The sequence below is a fragment of the Hemibagrus wyckioides genome, linkage group LG05, assembly GCF_019097595.1.
Source record: "Hemibagrus wyckioides isolate EC202008001 linkage group LG05, SWU_Hwy_1.0, whole genome shotgun sequence".
Classification (NCBI taxonomy): domain Eukaryota; kingdom Metazoa; phylum Chordata; class Actinopteri; order Siluriformes; family Bagridae; genus Hemibagrus; species Hemibagrus wyckioides.
In genome coordinates this window covers 10,216,961-10,232,314 of record NC_080714.1, presented here as the reverse complement: position 1 = coordinate 10,232,314, position 15,354 = coordinate 10,216,961, and the positions used below count along the sequence as shown (strand labels likewise).

Sequence of the window (15,354 nt, the reverse complement as noted above, 5' to 3'; positions counted from 1 at the left end):
CTCAGAAATCCTGTTTTGGACTAGACGAATTATGTTAAGAAACAGAATTATAATAATTATAATTAATATCATTCTAATTTTTTTAATGATATTTCAATAATAAAAATAATTATTTTATAATAGCATTGTTTATAAATGATTATAAATTAAGTATCATTTATTTATTTATTTGGCACTGTCCCAAGTACAAGTATACAAATGTAGCATAAGAATTTCATTGTATTTTATATAGCTGCTTAAGTTCTCTTTATGCACCTACCAAAGACCCTAAAACTGAGACAGGGATTTTGTCTTTCCTCCTTTCTTTTGCCTATCTTGTGGGAAGGAGGATTACGTATAGACCACTTTTCACATCTCAGTTTGATCTGCACAGTTTGTTTTAGTGATGCAAAATAAGAATAAGAAAAACTCAAGAACTCAAGTGCCTCCTTCAGTGCTTGGACCCCTAACAACCATTAATTATTTAATTGAAATGAATTAAACTTTGAATACACATATCAAGGCTAGTAGTGTGGCAGGTTACCTATTACAGTACCTACTGACTCAATTCTATTTTCCCCTCAGTTTACAGTCGTTTCTTAATTCCAAACACAGGGGCTTAATGATTTTAATCTAAGCAAGACTTATGCAATCACATGAAAATTACTTAACAGACGCAGAAAGAAGTTTAAATGTATTAACAATTGAGAATGTTGTTTAGCACAAGGTTCTGCGGAGGTCTGCAAAGCTTGGTCATGGTCATCTATAGAGGACGTTCAGTTCAAATATCCACAGGATTGCCAAGTCGATTTTTGTCTGTAAATGTATTTTTAATAATGACTGCATTACTTCAGAAATAAGCTATTAGCATTGAGTCATGCTCAGTAAAGAAAAGAAAAGCTATGTTTATCTGTTATCTCTTTAATGTTCTATCTAACTTGGCAAGAAGTTCTCCTGAAGGAGATATTTGTGAAGATTGTGTGGAGATTAGCTCCACTTGGGGCCATATTTACTTTGTGTGTAACTGTCATTTAAACAGCATGAGTCAAGAGACATAAAAACTTGAGAACATAAAGTAAAGCTTGGAACCTGCATGTTGGTGGTCCAGTGGATTATGGGAATTGCAATGATGCTGATGTTAATGGTCCGCATTTAATTTATATCCCCAACCAATTTAAAATCTCCCTGAAAATAGTTACTGCGTTTTAAAATGCAATGTTATGAGGTACACCAATTCTGGCAGAAATAAATGCAAAAATAGCCATGAATATAGTGCGAGTGTGTGTGGTTTAGACACGCGCACACACAGTCAGAAACGATAACAGAAGTTTCCCCATTACCAGAGGGCGCAGGTCCGGATGGGTCAAGATGTAGCCATTATTGGTAATAGCAAACGCATAGCCATGGATCCCCAGCTGTGAAATGAACACACACACAAACAGACACATCCAGTAAACATAATCAGAGGGTATTTTAGCATTTCATAATCAGCTATACATGAGTCCTGTTCTGGTTTTCGCTTTCTGTTAATTCCTCTTATCTTTTTAATATCAAAGCCCAATCAAGCTCTGTGCAATTTCCTGCTCCTTCTGATACTCCCCAAATCATGATTTCCCACATCTGCTCATCTGTGGTGCCCACACACACACACACACACACAAATACACACACACACACAGTGCATGACTCCTGACACTGGTGAATGGCATGACCCCCCAAAAATAATACGCTTTCAAATGCCAGGAAAATTTTTAAAGCTAAACCCACTAATTTTCTCTTGAAGATATGTCCATAAATTAACTTCTCCATTCCTGTTATTTAAAAGGGAATGGTGCAAAACAGTCTTTGCTGCAATTTTCCTGCCAATCTTTGTCTGAAAGGGAAAAAGGTTGGAACAATCAGCGGAGGGAGATGTAGAGGTTCAAAAAAGGACATGGTGCTTGGCATATCTTTGTGTGTTCTAGATAATAATCACACAGAGGACCACCATCTAGTAATGAACAAAGAAGGGGGAAAAAAAAAACATGAATACCACATAAATACAAGTACCGTGGGGTCAAGCATTCCAAGCACCATTTTTTTTTAAATGTCAACATAATATTACTCCACTGACACTTTCAGGGAGATTTCACACCAGCAGTTCAATCTGAAACACTAGGAAAAATTAGAGGCTTATTAAACTTCCTGTAAAAAAAGAAGTGTGAGTAGTTGCACTGGGACTGTGCTGCCTCGATCCCAGGAACATGAAAGCAACTTGTACCGGGCCTGCACTTGTTCAGGAAGAAAATTTTCCTGCTCATGTGTTTTAGCCAGTGCCAATGACATCATCATTAGTTTCCACAACACACGGTTAGCATGAGAGTCAGGTGCATGTTGTAGGACACAGAAGAGGTGTGATGTGAGGCCTTATTGTGCATAATACCACTAAAATAATAATTCAAAAAATCTTTTTGTGTTCTACATGCATGTTTGTAATTGTGTAAAAAGCAGCAAACACGCTCAGAGTGAAAACCACCTAAAATACATCATTTAATATTAAGAACAATCCACTTATAACTGTGTCATATGCTGTATGAAGTACCTTATATATTTGTATGAAGTTCACACATAACTTTTTATTCTTTTTGCAATATGCAAGCCATAACTCACAGTGTAAATTATTGTTGGTTATTTTATACTAGTGTCAGGAGTACATTTCCTACTGCACATGCTGAGGACAAATCCTTATCAAAAACAACCAACTCAGTTTTGTTTTTGTCCCAGAAAACAAATAAATTGTAAAAATCCCAAAACACAAAACAGTCATTTATTCAATAATGTATTACATGCTTAAATTTTAAAGTGCTCTTTTCCTAAAATCCCTGAAATTAAAACTCAATAGAGCTACATAAAGAGGAATGTTATATAATTATGCATATCATTTTGACTCAGTGTTATACCTTGTACTTGGGGATAGTCTTTAAGAGCTCAGACACTGGAACATCTGTGCCAACCACACCAAGAAGAATTCCCTTATTCTTCTAAGACAGAAGCAGATAGAAATTAGACACATCAGAAGTACTCAACCATACACTTTACATCATTGAAATAATACAGTATGTAAGAGTAAGATTAACTTTAATCTCACGCCCTTAATTTTAACCTTAACAAGTGAATAAAATTTAAGAGGTCGCCTTGAGGCTGTGACAAACTGGGAAATTGAGTACCGAAGGAAATAGATTGGAGAAAAAAAAAGACTTTCATTGTATTTTTTATCCATTTTTTAAATTCTAAACACATTTTAATGATTGTTGTACTGTGATCTGTGGTTCTGTTGCTGAATATCATTGCCAATATGGAACTTTTCTAAATTTCTCTTTTCCAAAAGCATATAATAGCTTACTATAAGACTTTCATTGTAATCAATTCCAACCACCTACCTGCACTAGACACTGGAACCTACTGTAGCTACATGTGTAGGTTACATATTATCCATAAAAGTGTGTAGATGGAGTTCATTACTGTTTTCTCAAAATCTGACCTAGACAAATATTCTCTATAATCCATTTAGATGAACAAAATGCTTCTGAACTTACAGGTGAATTTTAACTAAGGGGCCTAAGAAGTTCCAAAAAATGTATGTACCAAACATTTCTGCATTATTTAATTAGTACTCACTGTCTCGTTCTTTGTGCTGAAAACAGGCATGGCCACTGTGGTCATCAGTACAGGCCCCTGACTGTCCTCCAGCTGAAGGAGAGCAAGAGAAAGATGAAATACATCAAAATGCCTGTGAAATCTATACTGGAAAGGGGAAATGGAGGCACATACTGTATACATATTCCATTTGGTATTAAGATGAAGATATAGAGTGGATTTATATATAACTATCATTATAAAAAGATATATTAAATAGCCTACTTTCTAAAGTAGATGTACACAGACCAAAGATTGGAAAGGCCAATATAAACCATGCAGTACAAAAAAGACAAACTGTGCTTTAAACATTTTGTTTTTATAATCCATCATTGAATGTATTCTTTTTCATAATCTCAGATATGACACCAAATATAAAAAAGTGGATCAATAGTGATGCTTTATTGGGGCTATTAGGAAACCAGCCTTCCCAAAAATAGCACAGTAAGAGTAACAGCTCTGGCTCATGATTGGATCAATAAAAACAATATAGCATGGACCAGCACTAATGATTAGCAAACATCAGAAGCCCAGATCATCATAGAGATTGTGACTGATTATATTACTGATGCCCTGAAATGGTACTTCTGATTTACTGTATAAGAAAAATACACATTTAAAGACTTCCAGTTTTAATACTTTTTCTATTCACCTACTGACTCATTGGCATCTGTCATTTCTATACCCTCTACTTGGGACAAAGCCACAGTGAGATCAAACATTTCTGGCAAAGTTCTTCACGAGGAAGCAAGAGGTTCCTGAAGGTGAACAAAGTGTATGCTTGGGGAGAAACAACTATATGATCCATAATTCAATATACTAGTGTGGTCTCAGATGGGAGCATGGCACAGCTGCTAGAGACTCTGGGTAATTAGTGTGTAATGGCTGCTACAGGTTCAGAAAAGAGTTTCATTACATTAGACTCATCAGTTATAATAGAAAAGAGAGATCTTTTTCAGCCTAACACACACATGTAAGTAGATACAAAAACACAATCTAACTGCAAAACAAAAATGAGAACAAGTGATTTTGTAGGACATTGACATCAGTAGGTCCGAGTCACACAATGATAATAAGATGACATGATCTGCCAATCATTGGAAATTTATAAACAGATGATACTCTGGAGTGACCTGCCAGTTGGTGGAAACATCAACAGGATATCCGGCTGTATAACCCAGTTACATTATAAAGTTTTTTGAGAAATTCAGATAGCTGTACCCTGGAATAGACTTACGTGATATAACAATATTATCATCCCAACATGATATGATATTGACATAATATCCAATTATGTTTATTGCTGACTCTATTATATTACCAGAGAAGCCTTTTCCAATAAAACAAATGATGACCAAATGGATTTGTAGATCTGGAATGATCTGTGCATGCCACAGTTAAAAAGACTTAGAAAGGTTAAGAGACTTTCCCCCATGCTGTTGTGACTCTTGACTGTATTTGTATGATTCTGTGCTGATGGCACATGACTGGCTGTCCGAATAACAAATGTAAATGATTAATAAGCATGTATATAATGTATATAATATACAAAATCAAAATATCATGGGTTGTCTTTACAGTTTCTTTCCTTGCCACAGCTGATATGATTATTACACATTCCTGCACTGATGGAGTGGAAATGCTTTGTTTCCTGTTGTTTTTTTTATTCAAACATTTCAAATGAATTAAATCCTTCATCGTGACATTTTAAAAAAAAAATGAAATCATAAGATTAAAAAATGATTATCAGGGGAAAATCTATATTGCACAGTCCTACACTATAACACAAAGGTTATGAATTCTTTCGCTGGCCCTTAAGTAAAATCTCTGAAGGGTTTTATTCATACCTACTGCAATGACCATGTAATATACATTATATATCCTGTTCTAAACTAGGGGTTCTTAACCTTTTTTGGCCAGTGACCCAATTTTCTTGCTTAGTTTACTTGAAAATAAGCTCTGCTTTCAGCCATTGTCTGGTGTAAAGGCCACTTTGATTATCCTGATATCATGTTAGACAGGACAATGCTGCAGGCTAATGTAAAATCGGTTTAAGTGTAACTTAAACCATATGTGCATTTACGGCATTTGAAGTCTCTATCAGTACTGTATCAATATCAATACATTAATACTGGTTCGCTAGGGGTCAGTGACTGAATTAAATGAAAGCTAACGAAACTTATTATTATAAATAACTACATTATTGGAGAAACCTCATGGTTTAAAATTAATACCCTAAACTGAAGTGCTTGGTTTTTGGTCTTTGACATGTGACATCATCAGTATTTTATGACTCCGGCATACTAAAAGTGAACTGAACTTCAAAGTTAGTTTTCATGATGTTGTCTAATCTGTCACTTGACTCATGAATTACATTAAATAAGCAAAAAAAACATGGCAGTTTTTAGAACAGTTGATGACTGTTGGGATATATTTTTCATGAAGTCAGCTGTCATGGACAGCTTATGCAGTAACCATCTAATATTAGAATCAATTCCAAACAGCAATAATAATAATAATACAAACAGAATGCTCATCTGCATGCAAAATGAGGAAACATGGTGCTCAGACTGCTGTCATAATTCCTGTCTGCAGTGCAACTGAACAAATGTCATTTTTTGGCCTTTTTATAATGGTAATATTTCCTGATAAACCAAGTCTAAAGGTGAAGAGAGTCTGAATATCTTTAAAGGGCACACACAATCCTGAAGCACTTTTTCTAGGGTGAGGTTAAAGTAAGTGGAGTTTAAGGGACACAGCCAAAAAGGACAAGAAAATGAGAGCTGAGATCTTTTACATACACCTTTAGCTGCTGTATGGGAAGGTTGGCCCTGTTTCCTTTCCATGGCAGAATATGGGTCTCCATGACAAATGGAGTTGTGGTGACCATAGCAACCTTAGCTCCAATGATAAAGCAGTTAATAATAGATAAGGTAAGAGGTGAGGCCAAGGAGTCACCCTATATATAAGATGAATGCATATAGTGTCCTGACCGTATAATGCAAGCATGAATGAGGGGTTTCAAAAGACACAGAGGAATAATAGATACATAGTCATTTCTAGAAGTAGTAGAAGATGAAAATTATGAGTTCGCATGTTCTCGCCAGGCTTTGAGATTTCCTCAGAGGGTACTCTTTCCTTCCACAGTCCAAAGACATGCATGTTAGGCTGACAAGCTTCTCTAAATTGTCTGGGTGTGATTGTTTCCTGAAATGGACTTCACCACCATCCAGGGTGTCCTCAAATTGTGGCCCAAGTCCCTGGGATAGACTCCAGGCTCTGTAAGACCCTTTGTAGGATAAGTGGTTAAGAAAATGTATGGAAAGATGGATGGATGGATGGATGGATGGATTTTTAAAATAAACATTACACCATTATAATTTTCTAAACCCCTGAAAAAGAAAACTCCATAGATGAAAGCAAGGAAAATAACAAAGATCCCAAAGATCACAATCATTTGAAAAATCTGGTCAAGATTTTTGGAAGTGTGGAACTAAAAAAAAGTGCAAGCTACATCTGAAATGCTCCAAGCAAAGTTCATAAAAAAGGACATGCACACAAGGAAAAGCCCAAATACTCACTCTTATTTATGGAGATATTATTTATTATTGAAGTTCAACAAACTAGGTCAACAAAGGACATTTTCACAAGATATTGGACATTTTAGTCTCTGGATTTGTACCCTATTAACCCATAACGTGGAATCAATTAAAGAGGACAATTTAAGAACATAAAGGAGCTTGAAATGAAGCTCAGATCCATAACCTTGTTAGACACTACTGTGAAACCAGGGTGCTGTTTTCTCAACTCAGGGAGATAACAACGTTATTAACTTTTGAGATGCTTTTCTCTTCATTATGGTCATAAAGAGTGGACATTTGAGTCACTGATTAATAATTGTGATGCTATTTATCACAGTCAATCTCTAATTGCTGCTAAGACTGTTAGTTTCTGTTAGTTCAGTGTTAGTCTCTGTTTTAAAGACTTGTATCGAATATTGCAAGTCATCTGTGAACTGTGCATTAATGGTATTACCAAAGAAGCCACCCAAGCTGTAATGTGACATGTCAGCTGATTGGAAGAGATGCTATCCGAGTTCGTTTGTATACATAAGTTAACAGGCTCCAGTGATTGATAATCTAAAACAGGAGGGAGGTTGCCAGACAGCAAGGTCATGAGTTGCTGTGTTCCTGCTGAGCATTGTTGAAATTTTAACCTCTCAACTATAAAACACATGCTTAGGCTCCGGAGGCCATTGTATATTTTTCTAAAGGGTGCTATCCAAAAAGCAGGTATCATATCCAACCCACTTCCTTTTTTTTTTCCACTTCTGCTTACATCCTTAAACATCATCAGCACCAGCACTCTCCACATACTTTCTGAACTATCCAAAGTCAGTTTATCCTGGCTGGTGGAAGAACAAAACTAAATAAGCCATAGGATGATGGATGGAGGTAGTGAGCTGCGGTCGGGATTCAGAAGCTCTGCAAGAGCTTAGAGGACGTTCTGCCCTGCCAGCCTCCACTCAAGTGGAACCACAACTACAACAGCCATTAATCACAGCCTAAGGCAAACTCTTAACAACTCATAGTGTGTGATAGCATCCGATTCGTAATCTTGCGTCTGATCCTGAGCTGATAAAAGTAGATTATTCAAAGGGTTAGTAAAAGACATGCTTTGTGGATGAGGTTTTTTAAGCATGAGATCATGAGCTGTATGACTTGAACCACATCAGTCATATAAAACAAACCTTGAGATTCAGATCCTGTTTCAGGTAAAAAAAACAAAGACATAGCTGACTGTAATTCGTGTAAACTGTGTAATTATAATAACATTATATTATATTTCACTCTCTTTTTTGCTAGCATATCTCACATTAACCCTCTTTAACCCTAAGCCAGTTCAGTGGTGTTTGAGTAGAGTGAGAGATGACAAAGAAATTCACCGCTGAGCATTGACACCTCAAAAGAGGCACAAATGAATTTTTGGCCTCTGATAAAAAAGGAAAAGAAAAGAAAAAGTTAAACACTGACAACAGAAAATAGTGGCAGTTTTATGACTGCAGCACAACTTTATATCTCAAGAACATTTCAAACAAATGTAGTCATGCATATAGGATGAGGCACAACAGTTACAGAAGCCACAAACACGGATGGTGCGCAAGATGTTTAAGATATTCATTAACACACAAGGCAAAAGCCAGCCATAAAAGTAACCACAAATGGCTGCAATCACGTTTCACAACACACAAGTTAATGAACAAGGTCTGTCAAAACACATCCAAGGCTCAGCTGTGAAATAAAACACTGATGAATATGCTCACACTTAATTTCATGGTGATGATTTTGGATAGTAATATTACCTTTTGAGCCTGAGGAAGCTAGAACAAAGTATTTCAATTAAAAAAAAATAAAAAAAAAAACAGAAAGAAAAAAAATCACAAATAAGGTTTGTTTTAAGCTAATGTGAATCATTAGCAGTGTTTTGGCCTGTATTTAGTAATTGTGGATATTTAAGGTGGATATATAAATGTTCATATACAGTAGAAATATTATTATTATTATTATTATTATTATTATTATTATTATTATTATTATTATTATTATTATTATTATATTCTAAAGCAGTGAGAAAAACATTTTCCTTACATAAAACATTCCACAATCAGCCCATTATTCCCATAAAAAATATTCACAAATAATTCAGCAATCCATCAAAAAGGACATCTTGTACACTATATAAATATTGCTGTGAATTCATATGAAATTTCAAAATAAGGAGCAAAAAACTATCAACTTGTCATTTCTCATTGTTGGCACTGAAAGTTGTGAGAAGGAAACTTCGTTCCCTCACTAATTTCTTAGCATTTTTTGTAAAATCTGATATTCATACATGTCATGTTGAATGTAGTGTTAAGTCAATAATAAAGCAAAGTCTGTATAGAATTCACAGAAAACTCCAAATTCACTGCACTTTTGAGCATCTCTGGGCAACCCCATGCAGATTTGTCTTTCTTTTTTCCAACACCACGCCCAAATTTACATTATTAGGCAGACGTCCTCATCCAGGGCAATTTTTGATCTCATTTACAAAACTGCGTAATTGAAGGTTAAGGGCCTTGCTCAGAGTGGCAGATTGATGGTCCCGGGATTGATTCTAACAGATTTCCAACCTGTAGCTCAACACCTTAACCACTGAGCTCCCACATCCCTAATTGGAAACATCACACAGTAAAATCATTGTAGGTTTCCCTCCTGTTTTTTTCAAAGAAGTTTACTGGAATAATGAAATACAATAAGACAAATTGTCATCCTACAAGTTTCTAGCAGATATCAGTGCTTTTTTTAGAGTGAGTTTACATGCTATTGTGTGTATGAAGCGTTAAATAGCAGCAGTATGAATTATCATATATTCTACACTGGATCATTTTCCACTGCTACTTTAAAAAGCTCCTGTTACTATCAGGCTCTTCTCTTGTGTATGTATATGTCACTACTTACTGTATTATCGATGTAAGCCTCCGTCCAAACCACATCGTGTTCCTGATCGATCACTTTTGGTCTACTGAGCACATGCAGGTACTCCATCACATTTTCCTGAACGTCAGCTAAGGTAGAGATCTGGGTAAAATAACCTGATATTGAAAGAAAACCAATAATCATTTGTTACCAAAGAAATAATGAACATTTAAAAAGCAGTTAATAAATTAGATAAAGATAATGAATTATATTTGGAACTTGTCAGGTGAGACTCATCAACCAGCCAATAAACTATATGAAACAACATAACAGTTAACATAACTGTTTTTGATATTTAGTTGAACACTTTATACAGTATCAGCTTGACTATATTTTCTGATCATTCAGTAAATTGCATTTGATGTTTAAGTGATGATCTACAGTATAGAGAGTTATGATATATAGAGACTATACTCTACATGCTACCGGTTTATGTGAGTATTTCCACCCCAAAAGCTGATTATTTTCCAGTAACAGCATCCTCCAACCAGACAGGAGGTTATGGTGGAATCTTAAAAATGGGGACCTCACAGAGAAGGGTCCACATAGGTACAGTATATTGTTAATCCATAATATCATCATAACAACATTACATACTGTCCCAAAGCAAAACTAGATCTAGAACTAGTTTTTCTGCTGCTACATGTTTCAAACAGTGTATTTCAGTAAGATTGAAAATTCATTCATTGTACAACTCCTATGCTTAATATGTACACAGATCAGACATAACATTATGAGCAGTGACGGGTGAAGTGAATAACACTGATTATCTCCTCATCATGGCACCTGTTAGTGGGTGGGATATATTAGGCAGCAAGTGAACATTTTGTCCTCAAAATTGATGTGTTAGAAGCAGGAAAAATGGACAAGTGTAAGGATTTGAGCGAGTTTGACAAGGGCCACATTGTGATGGCTAGACCACTGGATCAGAGCATCTCCAAAACTGCAGCTCTTTTGGGGTGTTCCCAGTCTGCAGTGGTCAGTATCTATCAAAAGTGGTGCAAGGAAGGAACAGTGGTGAACCGGCGACAGGGTCATAGACGGCCAAGGGTCATTGATGGACATGGGGAGTGAAGGCTGGCTCATGTGATCCAGTCCAACAGATGAGCTACTGTTGCTCAAATGCTGAAGAAGTTAATGTTGGTTCTGATAGAAAGGTGTCAGAATACACAGTGCATGATGGGCCAGGGCTGTTTTGGCAGCAAAAGGGGGACCAAACAAAATAATATGACATAGGTCATAATTTTATGCCTGATCGGTGTATATATATTTTTAATTCTTATATTTATTTCACTTTAGATTGTACTGTGAGCAACTGCAACTTTCCCTGAGGGGATCAATAAAGTATTCTGGTTCTGATTTATTACAAAAAGTCACAAAATTAGAATAAAAATAGAAAAAAAAGAAAACAGTTGAAAAAATTGGGAGTAGAAAGTAAAACAAGATTTAGCAAACAATCTAAAAGACGCCGGGCAACAAGCATGGTCAAAACAGTATCAGGATATGACAGAACCCAATCACGTCAGACAAGATCAGAGCCGAGCCCAAAAACAAGACAAAATTCAATAACCAGGTATCTAGAGCTTGGTAGACAGGCTTGGTAAATGTCAGAAAGGTGAGAGAACTGAATGTATACTTTGCAAAGTGAAACAAAGCTGCTTCTAAACGGCGCTAAACCTATATAATTACACACACATGAAAACAATTAGAAAGATGGTGACTGGGAGTGTAGGTGGGTGCTGGGAGTGAGAGTCTGTGGCCCATAGTTGGCCCATAAATGTTATTGTAGAATAACATGCTATAGGTAAGAATTCAACTTCAATTTTGTAAAAAATGAGAAATGTGTCCCCCAACATTAGCAATCCCCCTATCAGAAGAAAAGTGGTGTGGTCTTGTAGTCTGGTGCTGTCAGTGAAATTCAGCTTGTGGCATAGAAAGGAGTCACGGACTACAAGCCTAAATCTGGTTATTAAAAACAAAGGAGCGGGTAGAGAGAGAGAGAGAGAGAGAGAGAGAGAAAGCTGCAGGGGAAAAAAACGTCTGACTTTTGGAAGAAATATGAGCCTCAGCCTTTGCTATGCAACTTACGAGAGAAAAGTGTAACAGTTCTGATCCCTTTTTACATCAGTGTAGTAGCGCTACCGCTACCGGTAGCACTGACTTAATTCTGTACCCACTGACAGGCAGCTGCTTTTGGTCCCAGGCATATTTGTGTTTGTGTTCTGTTTTCTATTTACATGTTTTGCCACATTGAGCATGTACTCAAACACAGGCATCTATCGAGCACATAAACGCAGTGGCCAATCTGAGGTGTTTAAATTAGTCTGAATCCACTCCAAAACTGCTCAAATGCCAGAGTTTTCCTTCAGGATGAGCTCACTGAGTGAGTGATGAAAAACCTGCAGTAGAAAACTTAAATACAATATACAATATACACCGCATTTTAATTACAGCGGATCATATTATAATGCTGCTATAAACTGCTGCTGTTATATGTCTACATGTGTTTAATCAACGCATCCTTCTTTGGTTAATTTACTTAGATCTGTGTTGTGTCATGTAGCTGTGTGTCTTTCAAGCCCCAGGGTCCTGGAGGAATGTTGTTTTAATTATATCTTGTCAAAATGACAATAAAAGAGTATTGAAGTCTCTTTACTTATTTATCATATCACAATTACGGAAAAACAAAAATTCATTCACGTGGATTTTCTGAAGTGCACACCCCTATGCAAGTTACAGTATGTATCATAACAAGGACATTCAAATAAAACTATGACTTGACCGGTGCTCTTATACACAATGAATCACACTCTAACCAAACAGATAATAGAATTCAACTCAACTAATAACCATGAGGAAAACCTGGTATCTTTCACTCTGTATTTCACGTCTACACAGATAGAGTTTAGATAAAGCTACACAAAATGCCTTGTAATGCATTGTTCATGTAACAGCAGTTAATGGATATTAAGTAAAGTTAGTCCTCTTGTATCTGTTGTATGACTCACAGTATCTATAGTGCTCAGGTCAGACAAAGGCAGAGATTCAAAAAAAAAAAAAAAAACGTCAAAGTAGACCAGAGAAATCTTTCCTAGTGATCCATTTTCCATACAAGGTCCTCGCTGTCCAGAACCCATCTGAGTGGAAATGCAGTGACACAATGGCATCAGAGAGAAGCATTGAAGAGGAAAATCAGGGCAAGGGGAAATGGATTTTCAAGGTTGCTGTGATGTGAAACATTTCATATGCATCCAGACAATGGAAAAGCCAAGACGTACATATTCTCAAACAAAGTACTGATTAAATGCACACAAATATGAAACATGGGTTTTCTGCATGCTGATGAATAAAAATGGTTGATACAAATTGACATGGACTTGTACTTGTCTTGAAACGTGAAATAATATCCAAAATGCTTTGTTAATTGCACACACTGGTGTTTAGTGTTTCGTGGATTATGGATATCACTGCATGATCTATCCTATGCTGTTGATCAGCCATTATTCTCCAGGCTGAACTTATAATTTCAAAATACTATATAAAACACACACAACCTAATTTTATTCACATGGTATAACACTGAAATAACAAAAGTTATCGTCATAGATGGTCAGGCTGATCGTGTGACTTTATGACATGACATGCTGAGCAGGAAAAAAAAAAAAAATCAAATGGCAATATCAGAGAAAGAGCACTGTCTTAAACCTTTTATTCTGCTCATTACTCAGAAATTGTCCAAAACATTTTAAATATTTATAGAGTTTTAAATATACAATTTTTTTTTAACATACACAGCAAAAATACACTGTGCACTGTGCAAAGTTATATATTTAACTTCATATTATATCATTTTAGTGGGTATTCCAATTGATTTAAATGTCTCACTACGCGAAACCGGATATATCAAAGCGAGCATCGCGAGAAGACATTGCGAGAAAAGAACACAGTTTGCTGAGAAGAGAAGAGTTTGTCATTTACAAACTGTTCATTTTTCTTGTGTTTTTGCAAGCAAATGGCAGTGTAAAATATTGTTAAACTATTTTGTCCAGCACGGTTTCGAATTCACCAACACTTTAAAACACCCACTGTAGCTGATAATTAGTTGAATCTGCTGGCCTGTCTGGATTTTGAAGATCCTTGCTGCATTTCATTTCATTTCATTGTCCGTACCACTTATCTGATCTGTACTCGGGTCACAGGGAGCCTGTGCCTGTCTCAGGCGTCATCGGGCATCAAGGCAGGATACACCCTGGACAGAGTGCCAACCCATCACAGGGCAAACACACACACTCATTCACACACTACCGGCAATTTAGAGACTCCAATCAGCCTAGAACCATGACTGTGGGAGGAAACCCACCAAGCACAGGGAGAACATGCAAACTCCACACACACACAGTAAGCAGGAGTGAGACTCGAACTCAGGAGGTGCGAGGCGACCGTGCTAACCACTAAGCCACCGTGCCGCCTTTCACTTAAATAAATTTATTTTATTTTTACATTATAGTTACTCTTAGAATGAACTTAATTATCATGTAAATCATGTAAAGGTTGTGGTGTTGGCCTGATAATCAGCAGGTTGTGAGTTTGAATCTCAGGTCCACCAAGCTACCACTACTGGACCCTTAATCCTCAAATGTATAAAACGAGTTAAGGGCATCTGCTAAAATGCATTAGGCGATTCTTTTTTTAAAATTTACTTTTTTTAGTATTTACTAAATTTACTTGGGTTGGATCAACTTCATTTACAATTGTAAAATTTGTTGTACCAACCCTATTCATTTAAGTTGGATCAACCGTAATATGTTGGTTCAACACTTTTAAATTATGTTGGACCCAACTGGAGTAAATAAGTTAAATGAAACCAAATTAATTAAGTTGATTGAACCTAAGCACATGATGTTCACCCAACAAAATTCATTAATGCTGTAAAAAAACCTTTAATTTACGTGGAAATTCTTTCCATGATTTAATTAAGTTCATTCAAAAAGTTTTTTTTTGTTTTGAAATGCATACTTTAAGTACAAATATTCAGTAAGGCAGTAGGTGCTCACTCATTTGCTGACTGCAGGGAACACAAACACAGTACAGAGTACACGAATACACACTATTTTAGCACACAACATTTTACTATTCAATTCAATTTGCTATTTTTTTCCTGCCTTTGGGCCAAGGAAGATCA

At 36.2% G+C, this 15,354-nt stretch overlaps 1 protein-coding gene across 7 annotated transcripts in view; it reads right to left on the bottom strand.

The window, feature by feature from the left end:
• The window catches only part of cacna2d3a (calcium channel, voltage-dependent, alpha 2/delta subunit 3a), a 199,344-nt gene that overhangs the window by 65,733 nt on the left and 118,257 nt on the right, over positions 1-15,354 (bottom strand). For 3 of the 7 annotated variants that reach the window (XM_058390454.1, XM_058390456.1, XM_058390460.1), the window contains 5 exons: positions 10,155-10,288; positions 9,017-9,034; positions 3,637-3,708; positions 2,919-2,999; positions 1,320-1,394 (listed from right to left, as the gene is read on the bottom strand). In XM_058390454.1, the coding sequence (XP_058246437.1) occupies positions 1,320-1,394; positions 2,919-2,999; positions 3,637-3,708; positions 9,017-9,034; positions 10,155-10,288 (380 nt within the window). The remainder of the gene's footprint in view (positions 1-1,319; positions 1,395-2,918; positions 3,000-3,636; positions 3,709-9,016; positions 9,035-10,154; positions 10,289-15,354) is intronic. The other 4 variants (XM_058390457.1, XM_058390459.1, XM_058390455.1 and 1 more) reach the window with 3 other exon arrangements.